The sequence below is a fragment of the Melanostigma gelatinosum genome (assembly GCF_949748355.1).
Source record: "Melanostigma gelatinosum genome assembly, chromosome: 3".
NCBI lineage: Eukaryota > Metazoa > Chordata > Actinopteri > Perciformes > Zoarcidae > Melanostigma > Melanostigma gelatinosum.
This window is the reverse complement of record NC_136636.1, coordinates 4,541,741-4,564,897: the sequence shown is the minus strand read 5'-3', so window position 1 is coordinate 4,564,897 and position 23,157 is coordinate 4,541,741. Positions and strand designations below refer to the sequence as shown.

The window sequence follows — 23,157 nt, the reverse complement described above, 5'->3', positions numbered from 1 at the left end:
ATGACGGATAACAGTTGCTTCTTTGCGATCTCAAGATGGAAGCCGCCTCTTTTCCAGAAGAGGTTTCTGAGAGGAACGTGTGTGTCGTCGGGTCGGAGCTGGTGGATAACTACACCGTAAGCTACATCCGGGTTCCTCGAGCCTAGCGCCCGTTATCTTAGTTAGCTTGTAGCTACCATTAGCTTCAGCTCTATCAAAGTGACAGTGGGTTAATGTTGAAGAAGTTGCTTTTACCAGTCCATACATAACGTGAGAAGTTATTGTACTGTTTTTCCCCATTAGTCATTATGTCTTTATCCGCATGAGGCTGGACTAATAAAGAACGACAGACCTGACCAGCTAACTGCTAACTGCAGTGCTAATTGAGTGTTAACGTTTCCTCCAACTGCAGATTTCTATTGTGCTGTCAGGCTCAGGGATGATACGTTACGACTATACGGTGTAACGGTTTACACATTTTATGTTTGACAATCGCAGACACGGCGGTGGAAATAATGAGGTCATCCCTCTGAACACATGGTGTCCTATTCACTTCGAGTCATATGTTCCCAATAGTCTATGTTTTTAACACTAACTAACACTAAGATATTGATAAGGGTTATCTTTGCAGCTCAAATTGCAAACAAATGAAGGGAACTGGACGTTTGAAATGCAGTTTGAATGGTAAATATTCCTTTTAACAATATGGAGATCGCAATTTCGAAAGAAATATAACTGCCTTGCACATAAAGCCATTTGAAAAATACTAACTAAGGACTGCTTCTTTGTATTGTTGTGCATATGACAATAAATAACCTAAAAACGTACATTATAGGGTGAACTTGAATGTTCACCATTGACGTTGGACATTAGATTGTGGTCTGCTTACTGGAACTGGCTTTTTTCACCCGCATCGGATGGAGCTGTCCTAGTGATGGCTCAAGTGTTATCACGTGCCTTATGTTTGGATCTACATCCGATAATACTTGGTTGCATATCGGAGGAGACGGTATTTGATCTTTTCTTCATGTACGGTAGTTATTGGAGCATCCGTGCAGTTTGGGCAGATTTGTAATCACTGAGTGTCCTGCTGTGCTGTGTTTCAGGTCTATATCATCGAGGTGTCGGACAGAGATCACAGATGGACTGTGAAGCACCGCTACAGTGACTTCCACGATCTCCACGAGAAGGTGAGGGACCGGAGCAGGTCGGCTTCAATCTGCTCAGAGTGAGAGGCGTGATCGCTTTCACCAAACATTTATTTTGTAGTCTGTCCAGGTAAACTAACAGCAGGACAAAATGTGTGTTTGAATTAATTTACTCACCACCTGTGTGACATTATACATACAGTACTTATTCTCATTATACTCCCAAAGAGAATCACTTTACAATAATATAACCGAGAAGAGCAGCGAATAATCACATTGGAGAAGCAGCACCCGGACAAGCTTCATAACTTATTGTTTAATGTGTTTCCTGCAGTTGACTGCAGAGAAGAAGGTGGACCGAGGGCTGCTCCCTCCAAAGAAGATGTTGGGGAAGAACTCAAAGAGTCTGGTGGAGCGGCGGCAGAAGGAGCTGGAGCTCTACCTGCAGACGCTCCTGCTGCAGTTCCCACAGGCCACGCCCACTCCGCTCGCCTCCTTCCTGCACTTTCACCTCTATGTGAGTTCACCTGAGGCTCCTACAAGCCTTAACCTCTGCACATGTACAGTAAGCTATTCAGGTGCTTCAGCCTTCTAGTACTACGCCAGATGTTACAGTTGGTTGTTTGATTCCATCCCATGGGCGTTAATCTGCTGCTATAAACAGCCTTCTGGTCGTTCCAGTTCATCTCAAAGGTGTTGAACGGGGTTGATATCAGGGCTCTGTGCAGACCAGTAAAGTTGTTCTAAACTGGGAAAACCATTTATTTATGGAGCGGGACCCCAAACTGTTGAGTCCAATAATAGATTACTGGTAAATTTCCAGTGATTAATTATTTTGGTTCCATAAAGCTGGATTTTATAAAGCAACATGGCAAACCATTGCTGCTTCTCCAACATGAAGATGTACTGCTTTTCTCTGTTTGGCGTAATTGTAAATTGAAGATCTTTGGTCAGAGATAAAGAAGTTGACATTTTATAGATTAAAAACAATTATTAACTAGATACAAGTCATGTCTGGTAAATAGCTGATCTCTTTTGTTGAATGCTGTGTTTTTGACGACACTGAAACCAGGTCAAAAACATTTTCACTGTTTTTCACTTTCACTTCTGGTTTTTAACATGGTGGTCATGTGAAAAGTTCATGAAAGGCAGAAAAGTGTGTTAACATCTAACAATGGTATGTGGCTGAGATGCGCGGCTCTGGGACATCTTTGTTATGTCGGTGACTGTGATCAGATGATGATGTTGAGACAACAGACCATAGTTCTCTGAGTCCTCAGGACTCTGAGTTAATTCTTTATTCTTTATCATTCATCATTCTTTATCATGTGATAAATCATGTGAAATGATCAACATGTGACTGTTGCATATGAGTTAGAAAACAGTTGTATTGTTTATTTTTCAGCTGCACCGAACTACTGTATAATGTAACTGTGATGAAAACTGTTGAAAACATGATGTTCACTTTCTAAGGTGAGCTTCAGGCCTCTGCAGGCGTTGCTCTGGACCCTGTTATTAAAATACTGTTTAACTAATCCAGGCTAACATGATGCTATCCTGATAATTATCAACCAGTCCAGTTAGTGTGAAGGATGAAATTTAAAAAAGCAACATCGAACACCTGTAGAGAGTTTAAAATGGGTCCGTCTGTCTGCTGAGCAGTGAAGTAATACGATTATTTAACTGAGTCTTCAAGCTGAACTTTTTGTTTTTACGAAATTAATCCAAGTCTTTGTTTCTTTCAGGAGATCAACGGCATCACAGCAGCTCTGGCTGAGGAGTTGTTTCATAAAGGTTAGCTTCCTCTCTGACCTCTGACCTCTTTCCTCTCATCTAGTGTTTCTAACAGTTAACTCCTTTAGTGGAGTGTTTCCACTTTACTGCAGAAGCTTTCTCCCTTTTAGTTATTACTACAGTATACTTGTCAGTTCAAGAGATAAAGTGCAGTGAGCCAGACTGCTCTGTACTTAGTTAATCAGGGACAATACACATTTATTCAATCACAAGGATGTAAATGTGGCAGATTTAGTCAAATGTCAGGGAATAAAAAAATCATTTAAACTGAGGGGCGAATTCACAAGAGGATTGCACGTTTTTTGCGGCCGTTAAACCTGCACAAATAAGACAAAAATAATGTAATTTTTAAAGCACTCGCAGAGGGTGAAATGCATCCCATAGTTCACAGTCAACTAAATATTTAAATATGCATTGAAGAAATAATACATTTATTATATAAAGAAATTTGGCTATCTCCAAAAAGGGCAAATTGCACTCAGCTGCAAAACTTAATGTCGGTGTTTGAGCTGTAATATAATGAGCACAATATCTGTTGTGAATCTGACGTTGAGATGGGGCAGATAGCGGTTGCAAGTTATGTGCAATCCATCGTTTCTTTGATTGCATAACGACATCCTGTGAAACTGCAGTCTGTTAAGTAAATCGTGTTTCTTCACGTTAGACTCTGCACTGTTTGGGTTTTTGGTTCCTAAGAAGTCCAAAATAATCATCAATCAATCCTCATTAATCCAGTTTCCATAAAAGAACAATTAAAGTTTCATCTCTCGCTGGTCGTCACAGTTCATGTTTATACAACCAAATATATTTTGACTAATACATAAAAAGCAATATTGCTGAATGTTGCAGGTATTGTCAGCATCTGATTTGTAGACGTTGTTCTGTGAAGCTTTAACTTGTTCAGATGAAACCTTGTGCAGTGCGTAGAATCAGACCGCTGTTTGTTTGTTGTGCTGTAGGTGAGCAGTTGCTGCAGGCCGGCGAGGTGTTTTCTCTCCGCCCGCTGCAGCTCTACTCCGTCTCCCAGCAGCTCCGTCTGGCCAAACCAACCTGCTGTAACGGAGACGCCAAAACCGACCTGGGTCACATCCTCGACTTCACCTGCAGGCTGCGATACCTCAAGGTCCCACACCTCACATCCCCATCGTTCACTTTAGTGCTGTGTGTGTGACTTTCCTCTCAGGAGCAGATGTGTTGAATGTGCTCACTGGTTTGTGTCTGTGTTGGTCAGATGTCTGGGACCAGAGGCCCGGTAGGAACCAGTAACATCCAGGAGAACAGCCTCCCCTACGACCTGTCCGTTTTCAAATCACTAGTCCAGATAGAGGTAACTGCCTGTCTGTGTCTCTGTCTGTCTCTCCTGGGAATAATCGTGTCTTGTACGTGTAGAATTCCTGCCTCATTCATATCATACACAAAAACACACATAAACTTGCTGTGTTGTCCGTCCCGTCTCTAACGGCAAAGTAAAAACACTAACAAGGGGAGAGAAATTGACTTCATTATGATAAAACAAATGCTAGTTACGGTGATCAGCAGTAATAATTGTCATGATGTAGCTGAGATGTCGGTGCTCAGTGTGGTGGGAAAAAAATCTTTTTAACGTCTCTGTGAGAAATAATCACGATGGAACTTCTTAAAGTATTAAAACATATTTAATGAACAGACACTTCAATCAAAATTCAGCTGAATGGATAGAGCTCTTTCCCCACGGATGGTTCGGAGATCTAACAATAATAAAAACACAAAACAGAGTATATATGCGCGTTATCTCATCTCCTCTCCCTTCCCCCCCCCCCCTCGCAGATGTTGAAACCCTGTTCACCCACCAAGGCCAGGTTCCCAGCCTTTTCGTGGGAACAGGGTTAGGCTGGTATATGCAGGTTTAAGTGAGACAAGTTATAATTAAAAGAACCATATGATAAATTTCCACCACACTCAGTTTACTATGTAATCATGTCATGTTCTCCTGAGTATATTCCTGAAACAGATAGTGATGGAGGTTTTATTTCTACTCTTCTAGAAATTCTCCTAAAACCTGCCAATATTTGGGTGATAATGTCCGTCTCTCTGTGTTCAGATCAGTGAGGGCAGCTCTGAGCAGATTCGCGGTCTGTCGTCTCTGAGGTCGAGTTTGGCAACTCTGAGTATCCACCACTCCACGGAAACTATGATGGTGAACTACTCATGAATACTTCTCTGTCGTGGTCACGCCGTGTCTTTGTACGTCGCGTACTGATGCGTGTGTTGTTTTTGGCCGCCTCCAGTCGGTCCTGGTCCCGGAGGCGAGCGAGTTCTCACAGTGGGAGGCCGAGGGGGCCGAGTCCGGCTGTCCCGTCACCGCCGTCATCCCCGTGTGGAGAAACCTGACCACGCTGGACATGAGCCACAACGACATCAGCACCATCGACCGCTCGGTGGTGAGACACACGCCGAAAAACTTAATCGTGTTCGTCAGTCGGTGGCTGTTCTTTTATTTTATTTCCCCACAGTGAAGTCTGTGACTGACTCGAGTCCATTTCTTACAACATCTCAGAGCCACATTATCGAGTCTTTATTTTACAACAACATAACAAGAAAAATAAATCCTGTTTCAACCAACCGCCAAAAATGTATGTGAATGAAGGAAAGTTTAGGTTCCACACATCAGTTTCTGTGTGCTGACTCTGCGTTTATTTCTCTGTTGCAGAAACTGATTCCTAAGGTGGAGTTTCTGGATCTGAGCCACAACCAGCTGTCCACAGTGGAAAACCTCCAGGTGTGTGACCGCGTGATGAAGAACACAGCAGCTCTGTTGTCCTTCACATCAGTCTCATTTCTAGAGTTGCAGCTAAAGAGAATAGTCTCACATCCTCTACAGATGTGTAGTTTGTCATCAACAGTAGCACTGAACTAACTGTGCTCTGTTTGCAGCACCTGTACAATCTGGTCCACGTGGATCTGTCCTACAACAGCCTGCTGGTCCTGGAAGCTGCTCACACCCGTCTGGGCAACATCAAGACTCTGAGCCTGGCTGGCAACCAGCTGGACCAGCTGACCGGCCTCACCAAGCTCTACTCGCTGGTCAACCTGGACCTCAGCCACAACCAGCTGGCCCAGGTAATCACCCAGCGGTCAAAGTGATGTAAATACTTTCTTTGTATACTTTATTGTGCAACAGGAATGTTTGCTTGATAGTTTTTGTTTTGCATTAAAAGAAAGGAACGTTAGAGGTTTTCTAACGGGACTCTGGCGCTCTGAAACACCACCGCTTTCGTCCTCAGGGGGCGCCAAAGTCAACATAATACATATAAAGTTCCTTCGAGTAACTTTAAATGACCAACCTTTACGTGTAATTGATCATCCACATTAATTACTGACTTGGGTTGTTTGTGACTTGGTGTGTGTTTGTTTTCCAGTTGGAGGAGATCAGGAACATCGGATCTCTGCCGTGTCTAGAGAAACTCAACCTGTCAAATAACCCCATGTGCATCATCCCAGACTACAGAACCAAAGTGCTGACCCAGTTTGGAGACCGTGCAGCAGAGGTACACCACCATCACACCATTAATATTACTGCTGTACAAGTACTACTTCAACTACTTCTACAGCACCAAAAGTTTTTTCTTGCTTTACTGTTGCTTGTGCGGTTGTTTTTGCTACAGCACAGGCAAACGACCACCACACTGCTCCTCTCTCTGGACCTACTGCTGCTAATGTTAAAGGGATAGTCTAGACTCTAGACTATCCCTATCACACAACCTCTAGACTCTAGAGGTTGTGTGAGGTACTTATTCAGAGGTTGTGTAGTACTTACAGTAGATGAGCTTGTAGAAAGAGACAGACGTACCAGCACAGGGAGCAAAACAATGTACTGCTGCTTTTTTTTCTGAGGTGTCTTCATGATGTTTGGCCTCTGCCCCCATCACAGCAGCACATTGCCTTGCTCCTTTGAAGGTGCTTCTGTCTGCTTCTACAAACTGCCGTCTGCTGTAGTTGATATACTGACGATGAATAAATACCTCTTAACACCCCACTTCAAAACATCCAAACTATCCTTTCAACATCACTGTCCCTACAAGTACCACTACTGCTGCTGCTGAAGGATCTGCTCATACTTCTACTGGCAGTACTTCTAGTCTACCAGTATTACTGCTGCCAACTGTTTATGCTACTTCAGCTATTGCTATCAACACTATTGATTCAACACGGTTTTTTAATTCTTTGTATCCTTGTCTCTGCGTCTTCAGGTTTGTCTGGACGGTACAGTGACGACGGAGAAGGAGCTGGACACGGTGGAAGTGTTGAAAGCCATTCAGAAAGCCAAAGAAGTCAAAGACCGGATGAGCAGCGGCGACAAGAAGGTAAGATCATCCAGCAGGAGGCAGCATCAGACCGGCTCTTATTTATGCTTTTACCACAGTTATGTTGACCGACAGTTTGCAGCCAACAGAATATAAAATGGCTTAGGAAGGTTAATAGTTCAAATATTTAATATTTTCTTATATATAGAGTGTAAATAAGTAATTTATGAATCTCTTCAGAGGAGATTAACATGCTTTTGAACTTTTAATGAGTCAAAACATTGTTTCATCTTTCTTAGTCATCTGTAATCATATCGTCCAGATGAATTAGCACCTCCTGTAGTTGTTTTATAATTCTAACCTGACTAGAGACCAATCAGAGATCACCACAATGAGATGTGACGAATAAAGAAGTTAATTACTAACAGATCTCTGGAGATTGAACTCTGTCATTCACTACAGCAGCCGCCCTGTGTTAACATACATGAGTGATGCATGAGTGTAATGACACAACCTGCACGTCAGCAGCAGAGTTCAGATGTAATACAATTTGAGACATTAAATCAGAGAGTCATGATTAGGTGTGTGAGGTTCTAGTCTGAGGGTAAAGTTTGTGAAATGTTAGTTTTCAGTTTTAAATTGTACTGTAAATGTGTAGAACACATGGATCTTTCTATTTGTTGTGTGACAATAGTTTTTGTTTTTTACATTTTTTCGATGTGAACATCCTAAAATATTCGCGGCCAACTGTTTCCTTCTGCAGAGGAATCCTGTAAGTTTTCTGTTTGTTGGTATTTTCAAATGTGTCCAAGATGACTTCCCGTTTGCGTGTCCATCCTTCAGAAGTAAAGACCATTTTAATGTTTAAAGTGTGACAACCTGTTCAGGAAAATCACTTTGCAAAGGATCATTACTGAGTGTCTTCTTGTACATAGAGTCTGACGGCCATGCAGAGTAAACAACTTGAATTAAAGTATTTAAGCTGCATCTTTGAAGCAGGATGTTTGAAACTAAAATTGAACTCCTGCTGGAGGCTGGAGGCCCACACAGGAAGTTATATCTGTCAGTCTGGACAGTTTAACATCTCCTGAACACAAATCTTGATGAGGTCTTCCTGCAGACAGTAACTGTAGTCTACAAATATTCTCAAAGGTTTTCACCAAAGCAAAATATTGATTACAGCTTGTTCACAGATTTATGCACATTTGCAGATTAAAAAGTTATCTTTGAACTTTCAGAACAAAGCTTTAGTTCTTAAACTTCATAGTTTACTTTAAACATTATTAACACAACCTCGTACATATACCGGTACAGTAATTATCCAACTACAGCAGTGCTGAAGTAGTGCTACTGGACCGTCTCAGTAGAACTGACGTTTCTCTGCTGCTGGTGGAGCAGCTGCAGGTTTCATGTGATCTGATCCACCGCTGCTCTCTGAAGGCTTCCCTCTCTGTCCTCTCATCAGATCAGTGAGGAGACCAAGATGTCTGCTGCTGCTGCACCTCCTCACCTCTCCTCTCCCCCCTCTTCTTCCTCCTGCTGCTCCTCTGCCGTTGCTCCTCCTGCTGTCTCTTCTTCCTCCTCCTCTTCTTCCTCCTCCTCCTGTTCCTGTCCAGCCCAGCAGGCTGCCTGCCCCAGCCAAGGTAATCATGTACGGTATGTATCAGGCTGTGCAGAGCTGAGGGAGGGGGGTTGTTTTTTAATTTATTTATGCTGTCAGGCAGCGGACAGACAGGCGAGTACGTTTCAACGGCTGATTCCCAAAAACGGCAGCTGACTGAACTCGCTGGGGCAGCAACTAGTGGTCATCGTCAATTCATCTGCCAGTTGTGTAGTCAGTAGAATGTCTCTTTAGCCGATGAAGCTAACCTGCTGCTGTCATTCCTCATGTAGAACGTCTTGTTTTAAACCAGATCTCCTCGGCTTTATACTTCCTAGATATTAAGTTAAATGATCCTCCAGTACCAACTATCACCAGCTGACAGGACGGATACATCAGTCTCTGTTGATTGGTTAAAGATAAATAACCTCCATTCCTAACACATCCACCATGTCGGTGTGAAGAATGAAGAGAAATTAAAAGTACATTGAGTCCGATTATCGGACTACAAGTCGAGCCAACTGCTGCTTCACTGGCTGATGACTAAATAACTAACAGATGACTGATTCACTGATGTTTGGCTGGAGGTTGTGTGACACCCTGCTGATTCTCACTAACCTCCTTCTGTGACACTAATATTTGTTCTGGCTTCGTAAAGGCTGCGTGTAAATGTCAGAATCTAAACCGTAAGAACCAAATGCATGTCTGAATGTTTTATGCACGTCCAGTGAAACAGGGTTTGACTGTTTTTGGTTGTTTATTTATTGAGATGTTTGAAACTTGTTTCTGATTTAAACTCTGAATGATGTATTTCTGTCAGAAATGCATGACTGCATAAGTATGTTTTCATCTAAAGCCCAGTGCATCAATGATTGTTGATCATTTTTAGGGTTGCAATTATTATTTTCAGTCAATAAATCGGCTGATTTATTTCATGAACATTTGATTCATTATTTAGTCTGTAAATAGACTGTATGTAAGAGGTGAAGGTAGTCACCATTACGTCACTCACTGGTTTGTGATCTGCGGTTTTGAAGCCTTGACTTCTTTTTGTAACCGGAGGAGTCGCCCCCTGATGGCCAGTAGAGAGAATGCAAGTTTAAGACACTTTAGCGTTGGCTACACTGTTCAGCCTGTGTGTGTAAAACTGTGAAAAAACAACCAACCGTCCAAAACCCAAAGGTATTTAGTTAACTTATGTTCAAACAAAGAAAAGCATCAGTTATTCATAATCAAGAAGCTGCAGCCATCAAATAATTGCATGATTCGGATCACATTTTGGTTTGATTCAGTTAAAATGTACTCTGCACATAAATACTCCTATTTAAAGATGACAAGCTGTTAATCAGCAGATCGAGCTCCTCAGCTCACGGCCTCACCGATCTGTTTGGTTTCCTGTTTCAGAAGTGACGAGCAGACAAGAAGACGCAGTCCCCCACAGTGTTCTCCCTCCTGTGGACGCTGCTCCTCCCCCCGCGAGCTTTAACACTAACACACGCCTGCTGTCTGCTGACCCCGCCCAGGTGAGACACACCTGTAACTGTTTAACAAAATGTCTTGATACAAAAATTTAAATATATTAATTGTAAAGAATGTTTGTCTTCGCTGTGATCTAATGTTGCTTCATGTGTTTGTCTGCAGGTCCAACAAGCTGCTGTCCGTCTGTCTGAACACACATTCTGTGGAGCTCCTACAAGTACAACCACTACCAATACTACAAATAACATCTGGTCAGTTTCAAATAATATTATTTAAATTAACTGTTAGATCTCTCTACGCTTTTCAACGTTTTGCCCAATGACGCCAATATTATACTGCCTTCCCTGCTTTAAAGCAAATAAAACTTGTCTGTTGATCCTTAGACTTTTTTTTATTGACAATATCCTAAAACAGAGAAAGTATTTGTGGTAAAAAGATGAACAGAGAGCAGCACGGTAATGAGTATTACACGACTCTGTACATTGTAATGAATTTATCAAGAGTACTGAGAGTACTGAGAGTACTGAGGGTACTGAGGGTACTGAGGGTACTGAGGGTACTGAGGGTACTGAGGGTACTGAGGGTACTGAGAGTACTGAGGGTACTGAGAGTATCAGGTGTAGTTCAGGATGTCTCCAGCAGGAGGTGCAGCTGCTCCTTCTCACAAATCTCACATTTTCTGTTTTTCTTTCACTTTACACTTTATTGACCTACAAGAGTAAAATAAAAGAATGAAAAACAGGAACATTAAATGTAATGATGTGGTGCAGTTGGTTAAATAATGACAGGTGTGTTTATGAGCTGATGACTAAAGCGAGTAAATTGTGTCCTATTCATGACATCATAGAAGGTATGAAACGATCTCCCTCCCTGTCGTTTTCTCCTCCAGCTGTGTCTGCTGCTCTTCCTCCTCAAGACCACTTGAAACCACGTGCTTCTCCTGCAGCGCGGCCTCATTTCCTCTGCTTCCTTCTCACCTGCTCTCCCTCTCCTCCTCCAACAAAGACTTCATTACCCAGCTCTCCCAGCGTCTCGGCTCCACCCTGAAGGAGCAGAAGAGGGAGGCGGAAGAGAAGGAGGAGAGGGAGGAAGAGAATAGGTCTGAATCCAGGGAGGTTCAGTCCCATGTGGAGGACACCGAGGTGGAAAGTCCAAGGTAATTTAACCAGCAACCTTCTCTCACTGGTTTTGACGTCCTCACTGGTTTCTGGGATTCCCGGTGGGTTCTTAGAGCCCTCAAAAGTCCCACTGGTGTCTGGGATCTCCTAAAATTCAGACCTGGTCCCTGAGATCCCTTAAAAACTGATCTCTTAAAAAGTCTACTGATTCTGAGATCCCATAAGATTCACACAGATTTTAGTTTTTAGCTTTGCATAATATTGAAAGTGTATAAAAAGTACCAAAACATAATCCCTGATTCCGCCACTGTTTGATGCTCATTGTTCCAGTCCAGGCTCCGGGGACGGATACTTCGAGATGGGTCTGGATGACTCCGTTGAGGAGTCGGTCTGCTCCTCTTCTTCCACGTCGCTCGCCGTTCCTCCTGCAGAGGAGCCCGGTGGCCACCAGGGGGAGCAGCGTGGCGGTGAGGAGGAGCTGCAGGTCAGCAGGGTTCTGTGGTGCTACTGTCTTCAGGTGAAGGAGGAGGTGGAGCAGAAGGAGGTGTGCCTGGTGCTGACAGACCGGCTGTTGGGCCTGCTGTACCTATCGGATGATTTCATCAATCAGGACGCAGGTAAACACACAATCAGCCTCAGTTGTTTTTCATTCATTCATTTTTGATGCACATCTGGGATTGAATGAATGAACCTGAGTTCATAATGTTGTAGGATTATTATGTTCGCTGGATAAGTCATCCACTTAAATAATCATCTTCCTGATGAAGAGAAAATATATCTGAAACTATTTTATATCACTTTAATTAGCAATTAATTGTTTTTTCTAGCAAAAATGTAAAACATTCCCGAGTTTCATATTTTTAAATGTGAGGACTTGATGCAGTAAAGTGAACATCTTTAGGATTTAGACAAAACCAGCAATGTCAAGATTGCTTGCAAGATCTAGAAAATAATTGCAGCTCTTGTTTACAGTAAATGACGTGTGGTGGATTTGTTGCATAATTATTTTGAAGTATTTAGAGCGATCTGTTCTCTTGTCCTCAGACCAGGAGCAGAGTGTGGAGGAGGTGCTGTCCAGCCTACAGGTGGACCTCCTGCTGCCGTACTCCCAGCTCCTTCTCTCCTGCAGCGCCGACCTCCCTGACTCCTGCCTCGCCTTCGGCCTCACGGCCGGTCCGACCCGCTGGTACGTCTTCTCAGAGGCCGAGGAGCTCCGGCAGACCAGGACCGAGCTGACGGTGCTGATCCAGGTCAGAGAGGCTCCCTACAAATAACAGCTTCTAAAATTCAACTTTTCAGTTTTGATGACATTAGTAGGTATTTTTTCTGTATCTTGGATGTTAAAACAAATGCGTTTTTTAAGGTAACAGCTTTCTCCCAGTAGGGGGCAGTGCAGTTCAGTACTTTTCAGTATTTCATTTGCAGACATCTCATGTCTCGAGTATTTTTTATTTTATTATTTACAACAGGGTTTTCTATTGATTAGGTTTACTGATTTATAAAAAATTAAACACAGTAAAAATCTGTTCAATTATATGTTTCAGTCTTTATGACATCAGTAGGTATTTCTAAGGTGTTTAAACAAATGCTGTTTTAAATATCACAGCTTTCTACCAGTACAGTTCAGAACTTTGAAATGTAATTTATTCCGTAGAAACACAAGCTGCATCAACACGGGTATCACGTGTGCAGCATGAACCAGGCTGGAGTTTGTTGTGTCGACACCTGGAAATCAAAAACCTTCTCACTTGTGTTTCCAGGCTGCGAAGTCTCAGACTGACCCGGAGCCCCACAACACTCCTCAGCTCTTCCCCCGATCGCTCGTCAACTCCTGGGAGCTGGAGGAGAGTCAGGGAGCCCAGGGAGGCTATCCTGCCTTCCTCCTTCTCTCCTCCTCTGCCTCTGCCCTGGACACCCACCCGCTCCTGTCAGACATCCTCTCCCAGAGAGAGGACTCCAGCCTCCCCTCTCTCCTCTTCCTCACCCACCGACACCTCTGGGTGCTGAAGATGGACTTCAGAGAGCTGGCAGAAAGAGAGAGGAGGAGCGCTAGCCTTCATCCCTCCTCCTCTTCCTCCTCCTCCTCCTCCTCCTCCTGGTGCAGGCTGGTCCGTGTGCCCCTCGGCTCCGTGGTGCTTCACCCCAGAGAGAGAGCTTCTCAGGTCGGGGACAGAACCAGCAGCACCTCCTGCCCCGACCCAAAGCACCACCACAGGTAGAGCGGCTGTTATTGGACGAATGGATGTTCTAACTTTGTAGTCCGTAGATTTTTTGTTTGTAATATAGTTTTGCCAAACGGATAATTACAGACGACCACATCATCAAGTTTGTGTATCTTGGTTTAACCATTTTTTAGCGAGCAAAGTAACTAGTGTTAGTATATTTAGTGATAAGTAGTATGATTAGACAGATTTTAAATTTTTACATACATTTTATGTTCTCATTATTGTTTGCTCTGTTCTTTAGTTTCCTTGCTCTTAAATATTATCTGTATTTTCACCACCAGGAGGAGTCACACTGTGGAGCTGCTGCTGGGCGGTCAGAGGCTGCTGCTGCTCTTCCCTCTGGCCCAGAACAGGAGCCCCTTCCTGGGGCTGCTGAGCCAGAGGAGAGCCTCTCTGGAGGGGCTGAAGATGGTGGCCCTGGCCCAGCCCTGCAGGTCCTGTCCACAGCAAGGTGAAGACCAACCACCTGCTCACACACTCACACCAAGAAGGGAGTTTTTCCTCAGCTGTATCTCAGCTGGTTCATTTAGTTATACCTCTGCTGGTTTCTTCTCCCAGTTTGTCTGACGCGTCACCTCCTTGTGGGTTTGTTCTCAGGCCGTCACGGATCCAGAGACCAGTGCTGCTGTTCTAGTTCGAGGAAATCAAACAGCACCAGCAGGTAGACTTCTGAAGCACTTCTGTGTACTCCATCATAGATTACTTTCTCTACATGTAATTCTTCTTCTGCATTTACAGCTGCATGCCAGTATCGCACTGATACTTTGATTAAGGCCACACGGTGTGTCCCAGTTTCATGCTGTTCTAATTCTGTAAACACAATATACCAATCTTATCTGGGCACTCATTTATCAGTGAGTTTATGAGATGTTTGTATATATATATATATATATATAAAACAAACCATGATGCAGAGACAATGCTGATGGGCGTCGATGAAGCTTAATTTCACTGCACTTAATCACAAGAAGTGGGCCGATTCAGCTATGTGTTAGCTGATAAGTAATAAGAAACATCAGAGATACTTTTGAGGTAATATACTTTATTTTATGTAATGTAGTTTATTTCTTGCAATGCTAAATGTCCTGCTCAGTACATAAATTACAGCAATAAACCATAAAGCCGGATTTGCATGTTTTATCTGATGTCCATCATCAGGGAGGACAGTGTTGCATCCACTTATCCCCCCGCGTCTCGTGAGAGATGACTTATTGCTGCTGTTGATATTTTTTCTCTTTCCTCCTCTTCCGGGACTCCTCCAGCCTCCAGGTGGAGGAGAACCAGCCGTCCCCCCACCTCACGCCAGGTCTCTCCCCAGGACTGAAGCTCTTGGCTGGGCTCAGAGAACAGCAGCTTCTGACCTACTTCCACAGATATATAGCAGTGGTAGGACACACACACACACACACACACACACACAGTTGTGTTCCTTTGCTGTAGAAGGATGTGAAGCAGCTGTTTGACTGTTAGTCATCTAATACTGGTTTTCATCATAGACTCATCAGATTTCTATTTTAGAGAATAATCTTCTTACTGCCGAGTGTTTTCCAGAGTAAACTTACAGAAAATATTTCAGTTTAAGATTGTAATGTTTGTTTACAACTGACAATTATTTATTATCGATTGATATACTGACTATTGTTTCGATTCATTTCTCTGGAATGTCAGGAAATGGTATAAAACGTGTTGATCACAAATTTCCAGAGCCTGCGGTGACGCTGTAATATGTCAGCCAGTGAAAAACCCAAAGAGTCGGTTTATTATTATTATAGAGATAAAATAAAAAACCGGCTAAAATGACTTAAAGGTGCTCAATACAAAACGCTCGGAGCAGAGCTAGTGCATATCGTATGGAGAACCTTTAAATGAAGCCCAGTTGGTTATTTTTCTGTCTATTATTCTTAATGAGACGCATCTTATGCCTTTGTTTGAATTCCAATTTACTTTTTGTCGTGTCAGTCTGAGGCGGAGGAGGTGAGACAGGTCCTGTGGCTGTCTGTGGTTCTCTACAAGTCTCCGGAGTCTGAGCTCACCTGCTGTCTGCTGCTCTCCACCGATACAATCTACTTCCTGTTGGAAGACTCCGCCTCCACACTCGGTCATCACTCAGGTAGGATGAAGGCGTCAACGTGATTGGTTCAGTCAGACTGAGAACAGATTACATTTAATAGAAATTATATTCATATCCAAACTCTGTAAAAGCCTTCCACTCTAATATGTCAGCAACATGAAGCAAGAATTTTAAACCTGGTTTCATTAAATGTTCAGATTCCTGTTTTGGAAATTAAAGCAAGTTAGCAAATATTTAATAAGATAACTCCTCATTTGTATATTAAAAGACAATTTCAAAAATTTTAATGTCAGTAACTAACGGGGGTAGTTTCATGGTGATATCTATTAGTTAAAAGTTTTAAAAAATAACTTAACTTACTGTTAGTACTACATGTGCTACCATGTACTAAAACTCTCAGCTCTATAAATCAGTTGAAGTGTTTTTGCATGTTTCGCAAAAAGTATTTTATCCAATCTTTTTAGATTTAGGTAACAAATGCATTTATGTAAATATGTGCATATGTTTATAATATTTTTACCTTTTTATGCTAAGAGTTATGCTAAGCTAATGGGGATCTAGATAAATAAAGATAACTTTTTCTTCTTCACCTCTAACATTGTACAGAGAACAGCAGCAAAGAGGCACAACTGTCTCTGTAGACTTTCTTCTTTGTTAAATCTCTTCTTTTCTCTGTCTGTCGCTCAGTGTTGGACACAATGGACTCTGGAGATGTGGACGTCTGTCTGTGCTGCTGTCTGTCCATCAGACTGTCTGACCTGCTGTCGGTCAACGTGGGACTGTTCGACCAGTACTTCAGAGTTGTAGGTCAGTGGATGGACACGCTCCTTGTCTCCACTGTTTGCAGGGCTCATAAATATTTATACCAAACTTCTGCTTTATGCTGATTTTACTCTCATCTTCTAACCGTGCATCCTCTCTCGCTCGCTCGCTCTCGCTCTCTCTCTTTGTGTTTGCAGGTCGTTCGGCCGATCACATCGTGTGCTGTCTCAGCCGGGACAGTTATGGGACGGGCGTCTTCCTTCAGGAGCTCATGTCTGTTCTCAGTCTGCAGCAGCAGCGTCCTCCTCCAGAGCCGTCGGATCAGGACTTCTACTCCCAGTTCACCAACACAAACACAGGTAACCATGCTGGGAGCCTCAGAGGGATCTGTTTTTATCTGTTTTTGACATCAAATCCTACCTGATTGCTTTGCGATTATCCATTAAAATGTCTGTTGCCAGAACACATACAAATCTGGAATGGGAGCAATATAAAGTGAAGGAGATTACAGATCCAATGTGTTCACCGGCCAGGGCCCAACATCTCAACATCCACCCCAACAACACTAAAGATATGTGGCAGGAGATCCAGAGTGTCCCATCATGTCTGAGGCCACGTTGCCAGAGGAGCTGAACACCTTTTTATGCTCGCTTTTAATCTCATAACAAAGAGTCACCTGTCAGGTGTGCCCCGCCTCCAGAGGACCGGCCACTCTCAGTATCTACAGCGGATGAGAGGAAAACCCTGATGAGCGAGTATGAGTAGAGCTGCTGGGCCCGATAACATCCCTGGTCGTGTACTAAGAACATGTGCCAACCAGCTAACAGATGTCATCACTGATATGTTCAACATGTCACTGTCACAGGAGAGAGTACACACCTGCTTCAAGACAGCCTCTGTGACAGAGATCACAGAGGATGCTGTCTCCACGGCCTCCACTCAGCCCTCACATATCTTGAAAAATAACAACACCTACATCAGAATGTTGCCTGTCGATTTCAGCTCAGCCTTCAACACAATTCCCCACATGCAACTGATTGTTAGACTTTCTCACAAACAGACCGCAAGCAGTTCGGATGTGTCAGCTGTACCTTCTCTTCTCTGGTGTTGAACACCGGAGCTCCGCAGGGCTGTGTGTGGTTCTCAAGAGACCAACCTGCTACTCAACGCCACTGAAACCAAGGAGCTGACTGTTGATTTGTGCGTCATCGTAGCCATTTGTGGAGGCTCGCTCCCACATTGTTTCGCTGAAATATAAACGAAGCTTGACCTGGATGTTTAGCTGAACATGATGACAGATGTGATGTTTGTCTACCCCTGCAGGTAAGATGCAGAACTACGAGTTGGTCCACAGCAGCAGGGTGAAGTTCATTTATCCCAGTGAGGAGGAGATGGGAGACCTGACCTTCATCGTGGCAGAGAGGAAGGCTCCGGCCAGCGCAGCGTCTTCGTCCTCGCGCTCCTTCAACGTCCTGCTGTATCTGCTGGTCTTCCAGGTAAGAGGCTTCTTCTTTTCTAATGTGTGATGTCATGGGAGTCATCGTGCTTTTAACTATTTCTAGACGAGCAACAGTGTATCCATCCACACAGTGCTTCTGTGCATTTTCTCCGGCTTCAGCGCAGGTTGCCAGATATGATTGATGATTAATAGGTTTAGGTTTTGGTCTCTGTAAAGGCACAATGTGGCCAAACCTGCCGACCTCAGTGTGACTTCAGCAAGCTGCACAAAGTCATTGTTCTAAAAATAACACATACCTTTCTGAAGACAGATTTCTTATTGTGTACAGTGTGCATTAAATAAACAAGATAAGAATTAATGACCTTTAGGGGCGTTAGTAGGTGTATTTTGGAAATTTGAAAAGAGCTTATAATCATATTTCTCAAATTGTGGAACTATTTATGAGTAGCGTCAGTTATTTATATTTTAATATCACTTGAACGTTTTACATTTTGGTTATCACTCTCACAGATCTAATAGTTGTTTTGGGCTGCTGCTGGTGAGGAAAGCTAAACATTTAACAGCTGAATAGACAGATGATTTGTTTTACAGTCGTAAGTATACCAATGAGAGTGAATATTGGTCTTTAATTCGTCATGTGAACACAAACGCAGCTGAATGATAATGTTGCTCCGTATCGGCTGAATGTGTAAATGAGCCACTGTTTGGTTCAATGTTCAAAGGGTTCATTTTACAACAGGGTTGCGCAACGAAATGCGGTTTGTACTTCCACTTTGCTTCATAAGAAAAACATAATACATGTGGTGTTTGGAGGATGAATTTAGTTGTTTCACAGCCTGAGGAAGAAGCTCTAAAGTCTCCAGGATGGAGATGTGTGATGACCACGTCAGATTTTTTTGTGACGCTGATTCCCATGAACTGTTAACTTCATCCACCTCAGCTCCATTGATATAGACAGAAGTGTGTGTGTGTGTGTGTGTGTGTGTGTCTGTCTCCTTGCCTCCTTTTTTCTAAAATGAACAATCAGGTCCTTTGTTGTACTGAGGTAGGTGGTGTTGTTATTTACAACACGTGTGAGGGCAGAGTGGAGGGCAGTGGAGACGGCCTCCTCTGTTGTTCTGTTGGCTCTGTATGCAAACTGGTGAGGTCTTAGCTGGTCCGGTCCTGTTTAGGTTTGCTATTTTAAACCTAACTATAAAATAATAATAATACTTTCCTTCAGGTCCAAATCCCCGGCAGTCTGCCCAGCCAAGGCTCCACTCTCTCAGGCCACTCCTCTGGTTCTGGCTCTGGTCCGTCTCCGGTACTCCAGCCCAGGACTTTGATCCTGACCAGCACCGACGTGTTCCTGTTGGACGAGGACTACGTCAGCTATCCTCTGCCTGATTTTGCCAAAGAACCCCCCTCCAGGTGAGCACACTGGAAGCCCTGCGCTGCTTTACCACAACCTTTAAAACCCGTTACAGGGGAGTCACTTAAGAGCAGAATGTTTCACAGAGACCTTCAGGTTCGGGAGGGCGACAAACGTTAAACGGTAAAATCAGGGAAACACGTCGTCTCCCCTGAACGCTGCAGTGTTGTAATTTGGGAGAAAGCTTAAAAAAAAAAAAAAAACCTGTTCCTTCATGTTTGTGCTTGTCTGCTGCAGGAAAAGAGGAAGAAGAGTAGACACCGACTGAAATAGTGTGTGTGACGTGTAGACGGGAACATGGGGCAAAGCAGCGGAAACCAATATTCACTGAAGCCTAAAAACACTAATCAGTCATTGTGAGGAGGAACAGGACAATGCGAATGAGCAAGGGACTCAAGTGTCATTATTCTCATAATCAGACTCATTTTTCAGTCTGACATCGTGTTCATGTTCTCTGGTGAGAGCCAAACAAAGAAAAACAATCTGCGCCGGTGACGAATCTGATCCGTTTGTGTCGTGTCTTTGATTGAAGCATATCTCTTGTTGATGAAAAAGAAACGTGTTGATTTATACGTTTTTAGTTCAGAAAGTCGACGTGTATGGTTGTGATCATTTCATCCAAATTCATTGCAAACCATTCGCCTCCTTTCTTAATCCTGCCTACAAAGATCCAATGTGCTCAGTGGTTTTTCCAACTACCAGACCTATTTTAATCAATCATATTTGTCGTTGTATTACAGCAGGTAAATATGAACCAGATTTAAAACGGACCTCTTTTTTTTAATCACCCCGTAAACAAAACGATCGAAAAATTCTAAATGCAGCACTTCAGAGATCCACCTGAGAGGAATGTTGCAGAGACAGAAGCAGCAACAGTTCGTCTCAGACCTGCTGCGTCGCTCTCTCTTAGTGCGGAAAACACGTTCACTGAAGCTGCTGGATGCTGTTTGTTTGTGTTGCTCTGCAGTTTACTGACTTTCCATTTCGTTCACGAGGAGACTGCTTTAACTGAGTAAACATCCACAACTGATTGAGCTCGATAGCGCTTCAAACAGCTGATGCATATCTCTGAAAAATGTGGCTCGATCAGCCTTCACCCCCAATAATGGACATAAACATGACGATGAAAAAGCACCAGGATCTTGAGTTGCGATTAGAATGATTTGTGATGTTTACTCTTTAAAGCGTCTGTGATCTGTATTTTTATAATAACAATGTATCAAGTGACATTGTGAAAGGAGTCTCTCATTTAGCAGTATGGTAGGAGTCATCCTCCTCATCTTCGTCTTCATCATCATGTCCTCCTGCAGGGAGCGGTACCAGCTGCGTGAGGCTCGGAGGATCCGGGACCTGGACCGGGTCCTGCTGGGGTACCAGACTTACCCTCAGGCTCTGACCCTGGTGTTCGATGACCTGCCCGGCCCCGACCTGCTCTGCCACCTCACCATGGACCACTTCGCCGCCGCGGGGGGGGAGGAGGAGGCCCCGCCCGGAGGGGGCAGAGCCAGCAGCGGCGCGGAGGGCGAGGTCCAGTGGTGCGTCTTCGTCCCGGGAGCCGACAGCAGAGAGAGGTTGATCTCGCTCCTCGCCCGCCAGTGGGAGGCGCTGTGCAGCCGGGAGCTTCCTGTGGAGCTCACGGGCTGAGTGGTGGACGGACGGGTGACTGTTCAGCACTTTGGTCGGTCGTATGTCGGGCAGAGTGATCGTATGACGGGGGGATAATTTACACACATGGATTCAGGGCTCGGCTGGCTGTTCGAAGGCCTCAATCTGCTTCAAACCAAGTAGTTTGTACAAAGTGTGGCCACGAGCGAGATGTGATGACTCGGTCAAATTAAGATAACGATGCACACGTTCGTTCAAGTCTCTTTACTCGAAGGCATTCATAGCTTGTTCTAGGGCTGGGCGATATGGCCTAAAAAAAAAATCTCCGATTTTTTTACAAAAAATCCGATTCACGATTTAAATCGATTTTTTTCCCCCAAAATTTTTTGCAGATGACAGAAGCTGTTGAAAACAATTTTTTCTTTTATTTTGTGATGATTTTCCCAAGTAGGTTGATAAAAATAAAGTGCAAACAAAACCTGAACATTGTAGAAAGGTGCCTGTAGTATACAAAAAGTATTTGGTCACTCTTTTGTTTGCCTGAATCATTTAAATATAAAATTAAATTAAACATAACATTAAATGGCATTAAATAGTAGCCTTCCATTGTAAACAACTGTGCAAATGTAACTTTTGACAGTAAGCTTTTCTAACTGAATACACTGATACAAACACAGCATGAAATAAAATGTATATGACCCTTTAACATTCACATTTTCAAAAGTGCAACATCTGATCTAACATCAACATAACATATTTTGCACAGTAAATAAGTGCATGTAAACAAAATCAAGTGCATTCACAACATAACCAACAGTATTAAACAGTAGTGCATGTTTTTTCTAAATATTTTTTGCCAGGAAGACAAGCCTGTCTACTACCTCTGGCTTCAGGCATGCACGGTGGCATGTAACAATGCCCCCCCCACACACTGAAAAGCCTCTCAGAGGGGGCACTTGTAGCTGGCACAGAGAGGTATTTCTTTGCTAAAGTACTTAGCCTTGGAAAGTTAAGTTGGTGACGCTTCCACCAGTCAAGTGGATCGGTGTCTGGGTCAACCTGCTGGACCACAGGTCAGTTGTTGCGGAGTAGAATGACATCCCCTCCAGCTCCGCAGAGATCCTTTGGCGTGTACTATTGTACAGCCGAGGCAAGGCAACGTCAGAAAAATGTTTACGGCTTGGTAGCACGTACCTGGGGTCCAAAGCTTTGAGACGGTGAATAAACCCCGGCTTTTCCACGGTGTATATGGGCACCATATCTTTTGCGATATACATCGCGACTGCATCCGTGATGGCTTTCCACCGGGCACTCTTCTTCTCATGCGGAGTACAGTTGGTGAATGTCTCCAAAATGCTGGGTTGTTTTTGTGAGGTGGCGGCGGCAGCAGTGAAGCTGCTGGCCGCCATTGTTTTAGTTTGTAAACAATGCGCGCGCACTCTACTACGGGAAAAAGGGGTGGGGGCGATTTTCTCGATTTTCAATAAAACACATCGCCTTAAAGCACACATTCGAATTAATCGATTAAATCGATTTATCGCCCAGCCCTAGCTTGTTCACATGAAAAGTGACAGAAATGGTTTGTGTGAAGAATGAAGAAAGAGAGTTTAAATACTCCACACATCTCACTGTAAAGTGGGCGCGGCCGTAGGTTTCGGAGGTGGTTTCAGACGCTGTTAAGACGATCGGACGCTTGGTTTGAAGCATTCTGGGGCCCTTGAGTTGTACGTGGAGTGAAAGGGATGTGGCTTCGCCCACACGTTTAGTGTCTGCTCTGAAAGACATTTGGTCTCTACAGACACCAGACTGCCATTACAGACCTGTGACCTCGCACTGAGCCGAAATGATGGGAGTTTCTGGCACAACTTCACTTTCTTGCAAAGTGTCTCTTACGAAGAAGATTTACAGATTCGTTAGAGGACTTTACTCACGACCAGAAGACAGACTGTTGCACAGCAGGGGGCGCTGCAGACAGTCCACAGGAGTTATACTAGTTTTTAAATCAACATCACATTAAAAGAACAGTTTGTCATTTCTGGTTAAATCCTCTTGTTCTCTGTCCTCTCCAGAGTCGTATTAGAAGATGGACATCAGTTTCGTCTGTGTGTTCTGCACAAATATAAGTGCAGGACGTGTTAGCCTAGCTTAGCACAAAGACTGGAAGCAGGGGGAAACTGCTAGCCTAGCTTCATCAAAAGCAGAAAAACAAATCCACCTTCCAAC

General features: G+C 43.7%; 1 protein-coding gene across 1 annotated transcript; it reads left to right on the top strand.

Annotated features, from left to right (window-relative positions):
* nisch (nischarin) lies at window positions 1–21,505 on the top strand. The gene is made up of 28 exons (XM_079297273.1): window positions 1–116; window positions 1,086–1,169; window positions 1,462–1,644; window positions 2,873–2,921; window positions 3,881–4,044; window positions 4,153–4,248; window positions 5,002–5,097; window positions 5,189–5,341; window positions 5,611–5,679; window positions 5,835–6,020; window positions 6,320–6,448; window positions 7,151–7,264; window positions 8,670–8,847; window positions 10,209–10,327; window positions 10,446–10,534; window positions 11,173–11,439; window positions 11,732–12,018; window positions 12,446–12,651; window positions 13,162–13,616; window positions 13,908–14,077; window positions 14,224–14,287; window positions 14,889–15,012; window positions 15,586–15,736; window positions 16,385–16,504; window positions 16,657–16,818; window positions 17,783–17,955; window positions 19,141–19,328; window positions 20,640–21,505. Exons 1-28 carry the CDS (start codon window positions 36–38, stop codon window positions 20,971–20,973), a joined length of 4,491 nt encoding a protein of 1,496 aa, XP_079153399.1. The 5' UTR covers window positions 1–35; the 3' UTR covers window positions 20,974–21,505.
* The last annotated feature ends 1,652 nt before the right edge of the window (window positions 21,506–23,157 follow it).